The sequence below is a fragment of the Strix aluco genome, chromosome 11 (assembly GCF_031877795.1).
Source record: "Strix aluco isolate bStrAlu1 chromosome 11, bStrAlu1.hap1, whole genome shotgun sequence".
Taxonomy (NCBI): Eukaryota; Metazoa; Chordata; class Aves; order Strigiformes; family Strigidae; genus Strix; species Strix aluco.
Window position 1 is genome coordinate 1,448,389 of NC_133941.1, and position 16,069 is coordinate 1,464,457.

Here is a 16,069-nt window from a genome sequence, read left to right on the forward strand (position 1 = left end):
GATCACAGCAGGCTCCACACCTGGCTAAGCAGTTTCAATCCCCTGTGTGCACGTCTGTGTGCCTTTCAAAAGGGAAGAGTAATCTACTTGCTAGAGGTGTGTGTCTCTCTCTAGTCCTTGGACGACCTTGAACAGTCATTTAACTTGTGGGTTTTTGCCCATCTCTACCTGGGCAGATATTACTTCTGTGGTTTGGAGTGTTGAGGTTGAATGGATGTCTCAAATGTTGTGGATGAAAAGTGTTACTGAAACACAGGGTATTCACAGCATCTCTTCAGACAGCTGATCAGAGTTCAGATTCACCTGCCTGTCTTGCTCTTTCTTGCTTCAAAGCCGTTTGGACACTCGGGTTGTGTGGGAAGTCGGGAGGCAGTAATAGCAGGGCTGTGATGCAGACAGGTGTCACAGCCTTTTCTCAGCTTCCACTTCTTAGCACTTGCAAGGCTGTTGATAAGGTGCTGTTACGCTGGTATTGTGTTATTCTTAATCTGTCTTTGGCCTGCAAAGGGTCTAATACTATCTGTTTCTCTGACACCTCTGCAGGCTCTCCGGGAACCTCATTACTCTTTTTGGGAAGAGAACATTGCAATCCGGTTACTCTGTCCGCAGAGAGCAGAGCTCATCTTCCCATGCCAGCCCAGTTACCATAAAGCTGGAGCTCAGAGCGCGGGTTACAGTTTATCTCTCCAGGTGCTTGAGGCACATAACATTGCAACGATAATACAGTATGTGCTGAAGCCGTTTACCTTTTGTTTATTCCTTTTAAGATAGCAAAGCCTGAATTTCCTCCCCTTCAAAATATCTCTTGTCTCACAAGAGAGGGTGTGGGACAGGCCAGATGTAGACATGGGTCTGGGAAGCCTGGAAGTTGGTTCCTCGGTGTTCCAAGTCCAGTGACTTCACCTGTGCTCATTTCACCACTGCCTTTTCCATTTTAACTTGAATTCTTGCTGAAGGCAGCACCTGATTCTTACATTTTCAGATCTACCAGGTTTTTCTGCCTTCTGCTGATATTCAGGGGAGATGGGGATGTGGTTTTCTGCAAAATGTCAAGGTCTCTTCCTGGAGAGCTGACAGTATAGGTGTTTTATATGTGCACGGGCTATCGGGATGAGACATTCTTACTCAGAAACATTGGCTGAGACAGACAGCCATTCCTCCTGCCACGGAGAGACAGGCAGGCACTCACTATTGCCAAGCCTTGAAGTATTTGGCATGTTGTGTATTGCCCTAGTTTTGTGGAGTTGTTCCTGAAGTTTTGCAAGTACATGAGAATCTTAGTTCTGTTTTTTTATTTTAAAAAAATTAAAAGGAAGGAATAAATAAAATAAAATAACCTAGTCCTCCTGCTTAAACAGCAGTGGTATGAGAACGTGATCAGGTGCTTAAAACCAGAAGGCAAATGAAATAACCCCAGTGCACTTCTAAACAGTTTGACAAGTCAACCTTGTGGTGTTGAGGGAGTTTCAGACTTCTCTCTTGGGTTTTGAATATGTGAAGAGTGTGCAGCATGGCTCGTTTTCTTGAGTGAGGGAATATTTGCAGCTCAGAGAGTTCACACATCTGCAATGTCCCCTGCAAGCAGTAACGAACCGACCAAAACAATCAGTCTCCCCAAATTAGAAGAGCCCTTCGTTTTTCAAATCTCATTTGCATTCTAATTTGTGGTTTTTTGGTTGTTCCACTTTTCAAGGCTTCCTTGCAAACAGGACAATCTCAGGCTCTTTAGTTTAAAGCGGAAGCAAAGATTTCATGTAAGAACATGATTCGGGGAAGTGGAGCTTTGACATTTTCGTAGTTATGTCATCTAGCATCAGACTTCCCTATGAGCCAACAACACCGTTTACACAGAGATGAACGTAATTATTCACGGAGGGGCCCTGTTCAGCGTAATACTCCATGGCTGATCTACAGAGAAGACTGACTGGCTCTGCAGTCTCTGTCCTCCCATAGGCTCGCAGGAACACACCAGGCTTGCGGGCAGCTGCCCGCACACTTTCCTGTTGGTTCTGTAGGCAGCTGGAGAGGCACGTGTTCCTGAAATCGCCGATGAATTCGTAGGCACACGCTCGCACCTCTGCGTTGCCTGAGCGGAGGGACACATGCAGTCAGACTCCCACAACAGAAAGGTTTCCAATAAAGCTGAAACACAGAGGTATTGTTTGTCCAACCGCTGGCAAATGCACAGAGCCTTTGTGTGGGTCCTGAAAGCCTTGGCGCTTTATTCTCTGCAGACTGAATAGCAGCCGCGGGTAATAATAACACAAGATTAAAAAAGCCAACATTATAGGGGCATTTACAACCCGCTGAGAGAGTGAAATCTCAGCAAGGCTGAGCTGTGTCTCTAGTGATCCTACGTTTTTACTGCTTGATACGGAAATGATGGGCAGCTCTGGAGAAATGGCCACCGCAGAGCAGATGAAAGGGGAGCGGATTGTCTGTTCGAACGCTGCAGTAAGTAGAGTGGGACAAATGGAAAATCTCTCTGCAAATCAAGCGACCAGCCTGTCCCCCCCGAGCTGGGTGGGCTGGAGGGTCTGTACGTGTGCTTGCACGGCTGTGTTTCCTTCCCAGGCTGGTTTAAAAGCTAAGCTGGCGTCAGTGGGGCCGGACTCAATTTACATAATTCAGAGCCTTGTGCTTGGAGGCCTTTGGTCAGCATCATCCAGGGGTGGTGCTTTGGTAGCTGTCAGCAGAGCCGCTCAGGACCACTCGTGTGGGAGAACGTAGCTGATTGTGGATAAGAGATGGTAGGGTTGGCCTTCTGCCTGCAGGAGCAGCCAGTCTTCCTATGAACTTAAATTTTGGGAGACAATAAATATTGAGCTTTCTGAACGCAAGTCTTGGTTTTAAGTCCCAGTAATGACAACTGCCTTACGCAATTTGAGCTTAACTGACTGATACCATCTTACATGTGGAATTTCATTATTTTCAAAACAAAGAAACCCCACCCCACAAAAAAAGAGACTTTTTTAAGGGGCAGTTCCTTATCTTAAAAGTCTTTAATTCAGTGCTGGTTCTAACAGTTCTTCAACATAAATCTCTTACAAAGTTCTTTGTGTACATATAGCTATCTGAACAGCTTTAGAAGACCCAGGTTTCCCCTACACACATGTAGAAGTTGTATTTAGTCAGCCAGAGACAGTACCAGCCCATAGCAACATCCTCTCAGGATATGCCTAGGCTGCAGAATAATGATGTCATGTCTAAGCCAGCCCAAACCTTGCAGCTTGGGCACTACCAGCAGGCTAACACTGGCAGCGCTGAGCCCTGCGGTACCTACCCACCTGTGCAGACAGGTTTTGCAGCTCTCTGCTATTCGGCAGGTTTCTGAGGCAATGTCTTACAGATGTGACCTTGGTCTTTGGTATTAACGATGCAGTGAGTGAAATAGTGGGAGGTATTTTAAAGTAATAAAACATGTTTTAATAAGAACGTATGCTACATGGCTGGGGCAGGTGTGGTTTAATGACTTTTCCTTTCTAAAAACACTCTCCTCCATTCAGGTGTCTTGCTTGTGCCAGGCAGCGTGGTATGGAAATTGCTGGGCCCTGGGTGCTGTTTCTTGTGTGGGACATTACGGGGATTCAGAAATCCAGACTGCTTCACAAATTCATTTACTTGGATTAATGAATCTGTCCCTGCCTCTGTTTCCCCAAGAGTAATGTGAAGTTACTTACGTCACAGGGATTTATGAGCTTCTTTCTATATTGGCCATTTTGCAGAGAGTGAAATTCAGCTCAGAGGGCCCTGCAGAAGGACAAAGTATTTGAGTCTGTTCTGTTCTAATCCTGGTTACAGAAAATTGGCAAGTTCCTGCTTAAAGTCTCTTTAAACACAAAATATAAATACCCTTTGATTGCTTTTTTTTTTGGTCCTTCTCTCTCTCCCCTTTTCTCTCTCTCTCTTTTTCCTTCCTTTATGTATTTTGTTTTTCTTTTAAATGTTACCTGTCTCAAACTTCAGACTGTTCAGGTTGGGACCTGAGAGCTGCTCTGCACTGGCACAGACCTGTGGAAGAAGGCTGTGGGCTTGCTTTGTTTCCGCAGGTTGCGAGTGTGAAATTAAATGTATGTTAGTGGTAAGGTCTTTGAGGGAAGACGGTGTAAAGAGGTGTTGAGTGACACTAGAAAAGAATGGTTTAGGACGGGGGACAAGAGGATGTAGCTAAAACTAAATATGATGCTTGCTTTTTGCCAGAACCTTTGCAGCAGAAGCATGGATGTATTCCCAGTCGACAGTTCCCTCATCTCTCTTTCCCCCTCCCTTTTCTCTCTCCTCCTCTGGGGCTACTGTTTTAGGATGAGTGGGTTCCAAATAGACAATACTTTTCTAGCAGATAAACGGACACCTAAGCATCTGCACTGGTATCTATCATGAACAGACATGCTGCACGGTGAAGGAAATTACAAGATGGGACCAGCATCATTTGTCATATTTAAAAAAGAGAAAGCTCCCCCTCCACTTGAGCAGTGTCCACAAGACAAGTGAACAGCACACTTAAACTGTTGCTTTCTTTTCCAGTCTCTTAATATGTTCTCAGATGCTCCCGTTAAACATTCCATCTTTGGGTACTCTTTGTAAAGGATGTGTTTTAGACAGATGGAAGCAGGTCTTTGTCCTGACACAGATGCAGGACTATAAATTTGCAGCGGAGGAGATGGAAGATAATTATTTAGGAGGCTTTTGTGGCTTATTCCAGCATCTGCTATTTTACCAGGGTGCCCTCTGAAGAGGGAAAGGGACAGGAAGGAGCTAGAGAAATGCTGAGCTTGTTTTTCACTTGGTAAAGGTTTTTAATCTTGAAAGAAGGATTTGGAATTTATGCAGGAGGAGACATTGACTGAGAAACAAAGATGCATCTCCTGGCGTTCATCAGTCTCCCTTTGTTTGCTCAGATCCATGTTTCAGGTTGTAGGGCATCTTATCTGCTATTCTCTTAATTGCACTGGTAATGCTGGGCGCCGGTGGGCAGTTGCTCAGAACAAATCCATCTTGCTGAGATACCGACTAGGACGGCTTCTGCGTTCCGGGCTGAGCATGCACCTTCACGCAGGTGGCTGCCTGGGTGTGCCTGTGGCTGGGCAGCCGCACGTAATCGCATGACTGAACGTCTCTGCGGCCTCCCAGTCTGTCCACAGCTGCTCCGTTCTGGTCTGTGTGTCGTGCCCGGCAGGAACACCCAGCGCTTGGCAGCGGGCAGGGCTTCCCTGCTCCTCGGCTCCTTGGTGTTGGAAAAGGGGAGTGGCAGAGTAAAATGTTTCAGGTTTCTTGGGTGACTTTGGAAACCTCTATCTAAGAGGTGTGCTTGAGTCATCTGACTGTCTCAGTTTAGGTCATTAACATTTCAAAATGCCTGTTATTTTCTGTCTGGTTGCCTGAACTTGGTAGAGGGTTTGTCTAATTGGGGCTTGGTGTGGGCCAACCAACCAGACTTCTCTTCCTTGTGATCTAATCGGATCTTGCAGCTCCTGGGACCAGATATTTCAAGATACTTAAAGACTGGCAAGAGTTAGATATGTAATTAATTCTTTAAGATAGGAGACTCAAATACCGTAAACGCTCAGTCAGCAATAAGCTTCTGGTGCAGAAGAGTTGCAGTGCTGAGTCAAATGGACTGATTCTGCTGAAAGATACTTCAATTTCTGGTTTTGTACCTGGGCAGTGGAGGTAGTCTCCCAATACAATTTATTATTATTTTTTTTTAATGTACCTGTAGGCTCTTTTCTGTGACCCTAATCTTTGAGAGATGTTCCACAAAAAACAGGTAGAAGTTACATCCCACATCTATCTGCAAACAGACATAAGAATTCCCAGTCCTCCCTTAGCTCTGTCATTGCTGATTTTTGCCTCTTCAGCTAGAAGAAAAGGAGAGAGACATCTACACCCGTACGGGTGAGATGAATACGGCTATCACGCAAATAAAATTACTGGCTGCCGAATAGCAACAACTTAATGAAAATGTGAACTGTTAAACAAATAAAGCCAGTCAAGCTCATAATACTTCTGCGTGGAATTTCACTGTATCACTGAGCAGAAATAGAATTAGGCATAGAAAAAGGATATCTGGAGAAGTCTCTGCCTGCCTCTGTGCTTGGTATAAGAAGCAGGACTAGGCAGGAGTGAGCCATACCTTAAATGTGGACATGTAACCCCAACCTGGAGAGGGTATCTCTTTATCCAGTGCAGGAGCCTGCTAAAGCAAGGCAGAAGGGGACAAGATAAAGCACTAGATTTCCTCTGATGCCTAAATGCAAATTGTACAGAGGCATGGATCCTTTGAGAACTGTGTGATTATTTTTTTTTTTTGCATTTCTTTAGCATCTTCTGCTGGTGAATAATTATGGTTCCTCTGTGTGGTTGGTAAGTAGCATTACTCTTATGTACAGAAAGGGAGACAGAGATGGGGATTTATATACAGCTGCTGGGCGAAGTTGGGAGGAGTCTGCTGACAAGAGCCTAGGGCTCCGGCTCATGCCCTCCAGGCAGTGCTTACCATCCTATCCCGCCTGGGAAAGCTGCAGGCTTCAGGAACACTCCCAAGGGGCAGGTGAAATCCCCAGGATGAGAGTTTAAAACCGCTGTTGAGGTCCCATCTCAAAGGCACGGTGCCGTAGCTGAGGGCTTGTGAAGTGTTTCCAGCAGCTCTTTGCACTCTAGCCAAGGACTGGACTTCCCTGTGCTTCCATCTTCATGAAAATTCCTGGAGTTAAAGACATGCTCGTTAGAACTAGTGTAGGTTAATAATCTGCTCCAGGATGAGATCTGGAGAGGCAAAATGCAGTATGTAAAGTTGGGATCAGCTTGTGAAGAAGGCCTGCAGCCAAGGAGCTGCTCTATCTGCCTCCAAACTAAGTGCCATCCTCTCTCCCTGGCTTCTCCCAGCGGCTGCGTTTGGCTGTGAACAGTCAGAGGCGAGGGATGGGGTAGGGTGATCCCTGGTTGGTCAGAGGGCAGCTGAGGTTGCTCTTTCTACCTCCTGTCTCTCTTTTCCTCCACTCCTGCCCTGATGGTATTTCTTCCCAAGAAAGCGTGTCTCACCTGGGCTTGGTCTCAGACTTGTGTGGTGTGTTGAAGGTGTGTTGTGTCTGGGTCGTGTGAAGCTTTAAGGCGCTGTGGAATTAGAAATGTTGCAGGAGTTTATATTCTAAGTGTCTTTATCTTTCTGGGTGACCTTGTGAAATTTCCTTGCACCAGATCTGTATCTTCGAGTCCTGCTGCCTTTATCTAATTTGTTTTCTTGTGTATGTTACTGACATCCAGTGAAGTGTAATTTGTTTGAGAAGTGGCACTTATAACAAGGATCCTGCTAGTAATCCCTGCATTGAATCCCTATATACACAATGTTCCAGGAATAATTAAAGTCACAAACTTCAATCTTGAGGGATGCACAAGGGAAACCTATCCTGAAATGAGGCTTGGCATATCTGACTTTTCTACTTCCAGTGCATTTTAACAGCAGGATTTGCTATTTTTGTTCCAGGACTGAAGTAGATTTAAGTGGAAGTCTGACATCCTGAATTTACATGTCCTAACAACAGTGTTCATCAGTCAGTATTCTTACTGTATCCTTTCTCTACCCCTTCTTTCTATTAATTTTCCTCAATAGTCTGCAGGGATCATTTGCCAGCCTGATTCAAATTCCTGCACTTCCCTGGCGTCTTGTTTTATAACATCTTGCATCATGTACTTTCCATTTCTGTAATCCATTTAATCCAAAATACTGGAATGGCTTTGCAGGTATTTATTGCATTTCTTTCTTCCTTGTGTTAGGAGGTAACAGGTCATTTATACAACTTAATCCAAAGTCTCTTGGCTTCTGGGATTATTTTTTCCTTTTATTTTCCCACTGATTATCCTGGAGGCTGGTAGCAAGAGCAGGAGGGAGAGTATGGAGAAGTTTAATTTATTTGTGTATACTGTTTTCATCATGTTGTGCTCAGAGCATGGCTTGGCAGTTTAGCAGTTAAATCCCTGCAGCTGATGTCCCCCCGCAATAACATTACTGTTGCCTGTCCTTAATTTTTGGAAGCATTGGGCTTAGGATTTGAAATAATGAAATGCTGTTGCATCAGTAAGTGGTTTTCCATTCCTTTTGGCTCTGGAAACGGATATTCACAGTTGGGTGAAGTTCATTTTAATCCTCACAAAACCAGAGCTGGATTTGTACAAGTTGTCGTTGTTCTGCTTTAGAAACACTCTGTGCCTTCTGGATCCCTTTATCCCTCCCGGGGCTAATCCACGAGCTTGCGAAACACTCGGGGTGACTCCGGTTGCAGGATGGAGGGACATCCAGCGTTATCTCCTCTGCCTCCTGGATTGCCTTCTCTCGCTTGTTCCAGAAAGGCACGGTACTGTTTGCAGTGTACACTTTCTGATGTGTATAGATAGTGAGATGTAATTATCTTCCCCTGAGGTAGAGTCATTATGCTGTCTGTAAAGAGAGAGGGTCACAGTCCTAATAGGAAATGATTTTAAAGCAATCTTGACCAAGTCTAGTGGAGCCATTTCAGACCACTTAAAACTCAGCCAGTCCTTCACAGCACTTGTGATATGTCCACTTTATGCGGTGAGAGGCAGTGGGACTAACACTTGTCGAGGGATAAAGAAAATCCATGATAAACTGCAGTGTGGGCTTTGGGCAAGCGCTGTGTGCTGCCCCAGAGGAGAAGCGCCAGCAGAACCCAGTCTTGAATATTATTGTTCTTGATACTGATTTGGAAAAATGCAAGGCACTTGCAAAAGCAGTAAGCCAGTAGTCGTGAAATCTACCACCTTGGGCTTCCTGTGCTACAAAAGCTGCCCCTCTGCCCCCAGGCTTGATTCCTGAGAGGCGAGAGGATCCTTCCAGTTTCCCAGGCAGGCGGCTGGGCAGGTGATGGCACAGTCCCCAGATTGAGCCAAATTGCCAGTGGATGCACTAGTGGTTTACCTGGGAAGTTTGGGCTTCAAATGTGCCCTGACTTATGAGGCAGATTTGATCAGAGGTTGTTTAATAGCAAATACTGTTTTGTGTTACAAGGCGTCAGAGGAAGACAGACTTCAGCATGCTTTGGCATGTGGCAGAGTTGTGGTCAGGAGCAAGGTGAGGAGAAAGACTTGGGCAGAGCTGCTGGAAGGTGGCAGTCAGCAGTTGTAGGTCATACCGAGGGGCACTGGCAGGTCTGTTGGGACCAGCCCAGGACTGAAAAGCAGACACCGCTTCACTGAAGTGATTTTCTGTATTTCAGCCCTTTACAGAAGCACAACAGCCAGAGCTGTGCAGGTTAGCAAAGCTCTAAGCGAGTACCCAGGAGAGCAAGAATAACTAGTAGTGAAATGCTCCATGTCTGATTTTCATCCTTTGAGCTCCTCTGTAATGTTATTGGAAAACAAAAATTGTTTAAATAATGGAGCAGACCCAATGAAATTGTGCAGTGATGCAGAAGGGGTGAGGAAGGGTTATCTCCTTTCTTTCCATTACTCTTCTCCTCCCGCCTTGCCTCCCAAACGTGGGTGGAGTCTGCGTGTCAGGCAGCAGCAACATCAGCCTGGCCTGGTGGCTTTTCTTAATGGTGAGAACGAGATTAAATGCAATTAACATTGATTGAACAAAAACTGCCCTCAGTTTGTATGCCGATTAATTAACAGCCACCCTTTCAGCAGTGACCCTCTGTAGAGCGGTGTTTGTTCCTCCTGGCCCCGGTATTTTCTAGCACATGTCCAAAATGAAAAGCACTGAGCGTGTTCCCTACCGCGATGTCGGGGGCTACCAGCTCAGCGGGGAGACGCAGCCCCCAACCGGGATGATTTTTTGTGCAGTCTAGTAACTGCAGAGCTGCTCAGTCAGTGGCAAAACATTTCCTGTTAAGCAAGGCTAATGACGGGAGCTCTCTGCGAGTTAGAACAATGATCAGAACAATTGTCTGGAGAAAATCAATGTTAGAATGCATGAACAAACAGGTGAGTCTCAGAACAGCTAGAGATAAGTTGCGCCAGTAAATAACTTCATATTTGGGCGATGTAGAGCAACAGGGAGGTGTCAAGGCAGAGCAAAGCGAACAGTGCGTCAGCTCTTGTGAGTCAAAGGAGAGTGAGGGGGGGGGAGAGGAACCCAGAAAGACTGTTTGTGTTCCTTGCACTCTGTTGGTGGGGTCTGTAGACCAGGGGACTTCCACGTGAAAGCACTTTCTGGGGTGTTCTGACAATGTGTCTGGTGAGTTTTTGAAAGGCGTCTTTTCTGCTGTCAAGGCAGCTTTGAAGACACCATCTGGGGAAGTAGCCAAGAAGTCATTGGGTGAACTTCTCTGCTTTGCAAAGCTATTAACACCAGTACAGAGAAGAGGGAAAACAAAACTCTCTTCATAGCATTTTGAATTAATGTTTTTTTGTTGCTGCCAGGCATACTCCTGCCCCTTCTTATTCCAAACCCAAGGACAGCAACTGTTGGACTCCTGAAGGATGAGAGAGACAGAGAGGCTTTTCTGTGCAATGACTATATGGCACAGAAGTGCTGTGATCCATTAGTCAGCACAGCTGCTCCACAAAATAGCCAATACCCGGAATGTAACAGAACAAATTGCACATAACCAAAAAATACCTACAGCATACATCAAACCCAAGTGACTCAAATGTCCCTTGCAGCACTTTGGGGTGCTAATAGCCCCGCAACAAATGCTTTATCCAGTGGAAAGGCCTTGAACGTCCATCTTAGGACAGGTCAGGATTTTTGTATTTTGTCAGTGCCTCTTTCCAGGCTAACTGAGATGAAAAAGTTGTGCGGTCACGTTACTGAAGTCTGCTGTGGGCCAGCAGGTATTCTGGTTTTGAGAGCTTCCTGCACACGGCAGGGAACTAGGAACTGTGGAGATTAATTTCTACTTCGTCACTGACACTCCAAACGCACCGAGTCATTTATCATGGGGATCTGCTTTCTGATTTCTTCATAGCTACACGGTGCCCATATGTGTGAGCGCTGTGGTGCAACTGCTTAAAGGAATATTAGAACAAAGGTAAGGCACTCGCTGGAGGGAACTTGCAGAGCTTACCCTGGGAGACTAAAGGCTGGTTAAATAAATATGTCTTAGCACAGCTGAGGCTTGGCAAACAGCATCTCTGGCAAACACTGAGGGAGGAAGTTCTTCAGGGTCTGGGCTTTCAAAGAGGGAGATTCCTCCACTGGCTGCGAGCCTCCGGCGAGGCCGAGAGCCGAGGCGCAGAGCTAGCCAGTGACGGCGGGAGGCGGAGAGGATGCTGCGGGCTCACCAGGCAGCCCCGAGCTCCTACGCTGGGATGCAGACTGACAAAGAAGGACCAGGAGGAAGACAAGAGAGCGATGCATTAGAAAATCTTGCCGAGACTTTCTTGCCCTGATGCTGGTACCAAGGCCTCAGCTCTCCGTGGCGGGAGAAGGACCACGTTGGGCGTTGACTGAACTCAGCAGGGGTGGGATTTGTGGAACGGATCTACTTGCAGAGCTCAACCCTTTCTCCTCACTCAACCGGAACCAGAACTGGAAAGCTACTGGCTTCCCCACCCGTGCTGCGAAGTGGCGGGCTGTGTCAGCTGAGCTGCCAGCGGATTTGACCGCTGTTGGTTCCCAAAGGGGGGTCTCAGGGTGGTGGACGAGCATAGGTTAGTGGCGCAAGGTCCTGCTTGCCAAGCGGGGCGTGGAGGAGAGTGCAGCGTGCCCTCCAGCTGGACTTGCTGTCAGGAACAGAACAGATTGACGTTCTGTTTGTGCTGCAGCCACAGCTGTGAGGAATTGCCTTTGTACAGACCCTTGTGTGGACACTGTATTCGTGTGTAGAGGTGCTGGGCTGGGAGCTCACTGAGACGGGAACCTGGTGTCTACCTGACGTCACCTTGGCCGTGGCATTAAAAATAATCTACTCTCCCTGTGCAAGAAGGGTACCATCCCTTCTCGTTAGAGTGAGTGTGCAGTGCCCTCTCCAAGGCTGCTTGTTTCCTGAGTTGTTGTTCTGCAGAGACTGCAGCAGAGACCAGCTAATGCCAACTGCGGGGCACTTATTTTGTCATGAAGCACCAAACTTCTTCAGGCTGAGCCTCGACTCGATTGATTGGGAGTATCCTGTCATGTGGGAGCAGCTTGTGATTGCATATGCAACTTGTCTGGTGCGTATGCAATGATAAGGGCATGTAAGAGAGGTAAGGTTTTTCCTTCCCTTTCCTGGCTCCTTCTGCTCAAGGTAAGTGTTGTAGCAACCTGGCAGCATCTTGCAGGGAGGATTCCAGGTTGGAAGGAAATGAAGGGATGTCAAATCTGTATTGGCGTGGTTTCAATGGTAGGTGGAATTAAAACGCTGGTGTAAATGGTTAGCTTAGCAAAGAGTGGGTTTAGTCTTAGAGATACGGCATCCTTCTGTGCTGTTACACAGCATGTGAGGCATGAAACTGATGCAACTGTGCTTTTAAGTAGTTACCCACAGGTTTATAAACTGATGGCCTAGGAACAGTGGAAACAGTTCTACGTGTCTTCAAACAAGCATAGACTGGTATGATGGGTGAACACACCGCGAGGCCTGCAGAGCTTGTCCTGTGCAGCGTGCGAGGGCTGGGTGACCTCTGCAGTAGCTGGCAGAGGAGCCCTCTGGCCTCCGGCGTTGGTGGCTGATGATCCCTCCTGCGCCGCACGACATGTTCTGCAGAGGATGGAGGAGCACAGGTTCACAGCCAGCTAGAGACTGCACTCTGGTTTCACTTCCTTTGTAAATGGAACCTCAGTGATATTCGAGGGTTCAGGGTGGTAGTGGTCTACACTGGCGTGGCAAATGCTGCAAGATCTGAATTGACACATGAGCAGGAAAGTCTGAAACAGCTGGGAAAGCCATCCCTCTGTGCGGGCAGTGTGTACCAGGAGTGCTTCCGTTCCCCAGGAATGACAGCCCTGTTATCTTCATGAGGGAGGGATGTTAATTAGGTGCCTCATCCAGCACAGGCTGGTCTTAGATGCAATAGTGTCAGGCCACTGCTGGGAGCAGCGTGGGCTGGTGGACGGCATCGTTACCTGCAGCCTTTGTTCACAGAGGCTTCCCTCGGCGAGCGCTGCGCAGCAGGAAAGGGCTGTCTGGCCCTGCCTGGCAGCCCGTCAGTTCTGGGTCCAGTGCTCACTGTGCAAAAGATTTTGGGAAAGTTTAGTCGTCCAGAGCGAGATAGAACCTGATGCTTTTGCACAAGGAATGTTTGTGAGCCTCCAGCTTGCTGCGTCCCCGGCATGTGGGTAGGTTAGGCTGGAAAGAATTGATTGAGGTTAAGTGCTGGCTAGGTGCATTTTCTCCTGACATGAGTAAAAATGTGTAGTTATGATTTTGAACATGGAATTATGTAACCATGATGTTCTTTAAAATTACTCTAAAGAAAAAGGTTTTACTATCTTCCATAAGGGTTAACCACAGAGTGGCCACATCAGTGGCTTTTTCACAAAATGTAGTGTTCCTCGACACTTCACTGAAGTGTTACAGTGTGAATACAGCAAATTACTTTATTGCAAAATTGATTGCGAGCTGCTGCTGCTTTGCTCATTACAATTTGTGAGAGTGCTATTGGAGTTTTTAAAATGTATTGCTCTGTGCAAAACTTTTAAGTCACTAATGATGAGAAAAATTACCTGGGAAATTAGAGCCAGTCGAGTAATATTGATGGTTCATTTGTCAGATTTCTGGATAAGCTTTGTCTAAATAATTTGGCAAACAATTTTCTCTTTATTCTTGAGTCCTTTGAAGCTTTTCCAGTTCATTGTTGTTAGAGATGGGGCTGTCTTTGGAGATGCATGGTCAGTGTAGACTGAACACACTGACCTTGCAGGCATTAGGCAGCAAGTATCAGCCTGCTGCGCAGAAGTAGCCCAAATGACATCCTCACCTTCTGACAGATATTGCCAAGGGTGCTAACGTCGTTGTTTTGTGATGTTCTGCTTTCTGATTCACATTCAAGGAAGCACAGCTTCTCTCCTAAGAAGGACTAGTGTCTAGAGAGTTAGAACCGAGCTCAAATCCAGCCATAGTAAAACAGGGTGGTGATACCACATGCAGCTACCTATTCAGTCGTCTTTCTGTAGCTGGCTTTCGCAGGGTCCTCGAGACATGGGTAAGTACTCTGTGAAATGGAACCGCACCTTTCCAGAGCGTGAGGAGAAAGCAGCGTGTTGATGGGCTCACCCTGTGCAATTCTGCTGGTGGTGTGGCTGCACCAGCAGTTATTGATACAGAGAGCCCATTACCTGGGTGTTGAAGTAGGGTCCAGCATCAACACCCCAGACCCTCAGAGGGAGAGGTGTTATAGCTGCTGCCAGGTGTGTTCTCCACTGCCGAGGGCATTGTTGGTTTGGTTTCTTCGACTTTATAGGAGTGATAAGATAAAAATAGGAAGAGACCATAGCAGGCTCTGCAGTCTCTATCCTAAAAAGGTCAAAAGTCTCCTGTTTTTTCTATCCCTCGGAAGTCCACAGCTCAGATACCTGTGGGATCTGAGGATGTATCAGTTAGAAAACAGGAGGTTGCTGTGGGAACAAAGCAGACGTGATGTTGCTTTGAATTTTAGGAGGGTTTGGGTCTTAATAGGATAAAGTCTGTCAGACGTGTCAGGAGTTAGGGCAGTCTCCGAGTCCCTCTCTTTCTTCCTCTCCCCTCTCTAGTGCTCACTCTTGCGTTGACCCTGTTCCAGGATGAGGGAGTGGTGTGTGCACATTTGGTGGCAGCTGATCAAAGTGCTTCCCTGTCCTGCTGAGGCTGGGATGTGACGTGGAGCTGCGCTTACTCCTGCGACCCAGCTCCTCTGAGGCTGACCTGAGAGCATGGCCTCTCTCCTGTAGGCCATCGCATCTGTAAACCCTAATCATTTGCCACTGACCATATATTCTTGTTCACAGAATCGGTCTCACCTTTGATATCATGACCTGCTGTCTTGTTTCTACGGTCCTCTGTCCCCTTGAGTGTCTTGTGTTTTACAGCAGGTGAAACCTGATGACTTTTCTGTGGGATTTTCACCCTGCCAACATTACTCCTTCACTTCTGAAGGAAACAGTCGCATGTCAACAGCTGCATAACTAACTTGCTGCCTTTTCCTTTGTCTCCTTTTTCCTTCAGGAGCTGTTAGTTAATTCTAGATAAACATCAGCCACCAAAGAGCAGAGGACAGGGACCACAGACGCCCTTGGAAGCCCCAACATCCTTCTGGATAGACACTGACCAAACCCAGTGCCTTCTGCCCTTCGCGGTCCAAGACAACGACATGATTCCTCGTCTGATTGCCTGCATGTATCGGTCTCAGCGGATGTTCCTGGAGTTAGGAGGAGGGTCCTGGGAGAGGGGGGATGCTATCGTTTCCTTTTTTATTGTATTACAATGTAAAGAATCATATTGACCCCAGGTGCTTCCAGCACAACTTGTAGCTTGGAGGTTTGCTCAGCACGAGCCTGGTTCACCCTGTGCTAGCTTTGATTTCACCAATCCACATCTGAGTTTCAAGAGCTGTTATCTTTGTCCGTTTGCTCTGGGAAAAGGGGTCCAAAGCATATGGAAGTAACCCTGACTAGCTTGTTAGGATTAACTGTTCCTAGCATGCTCCCATTGGTTACACCAGTGGGCGCGTTTCTTCCCTTCCAAGGTTCCCTCCTAAACAATAAAGTGTTTAATGGTCACTGTGTGCTGTGAGATACTTTCAGTCCCATGAGTTTGTAAATTGCTGTTTTCCGCCTCCTACCCATGCCAACAAAAACTCCAAACAAGTGTGAGGAATAGAAGTATTTCAAGTCACAGTTTATAAATCACAAAACTTGTTTGTTTTGATCCTGGGCTGAATGACTTTGGCTTATTTGAAAATACTTGGAAGAGTGCAGAGTCCTGGCTGAGGGGAACTGGTGTTGGTGAATCATGCTGAAAAAACCTTTGCAGAGCCCAGGTTATCTTTCTTTGCACCAGCTCTTGGGTGCAGTCCTGCTTTGTCTGCCACAAGCCATCATCCCTTTCAGCCTTGTGTTCTGCGCCCTCTCCTCACGGAGCCGAGGGCAGTGGGAGCTGGGTGCCTCTGGCATTTTGTCCTCATGGAGGTAGGGGCGGAGGTTTGCAGAAGA

The 16,069-nt window shown here is 46.9% G+C and overlaps 1 protein-coding gene across 7 annotated transcripts in view; it reads left to right on the forward strand.

The window, feature by feature from the left end:
* CHCHD6 (coiled-coil-helix-coiled-coil-helix domain containing 6) overlaps positions 1–15,637 on the forward strand; it is a 117,471-nt gene extending 101,834 nt beyond the window's left edge. For 4 of the 7 annotated variants that reach the window (XM_074836810.1, XM_074836806.1, XM_074836807.1 and 1 more), the window contains 2 exons: positions 6,322–6,363; positions 15,084–15,637. In XM_074836810.1, the coding sequence (XP_074692911.1) occupies positions 6,322–6,363; positions 15,084–15,107 (66 nt within the window). In that variant the 3' untranslated portion in view covers positions 15,108–15,637. The remainder of the gene's footprint in view (positions 1–6,321; positions 6,364–15,083) is intronic. The other 3 variants (XR_012624775.1, XR_012624776.1, XM_074836809.1) reach the window with 1 other exon arrangement.
* Positions 15,638–16,069: the final 432 nt, after the last annotated feature.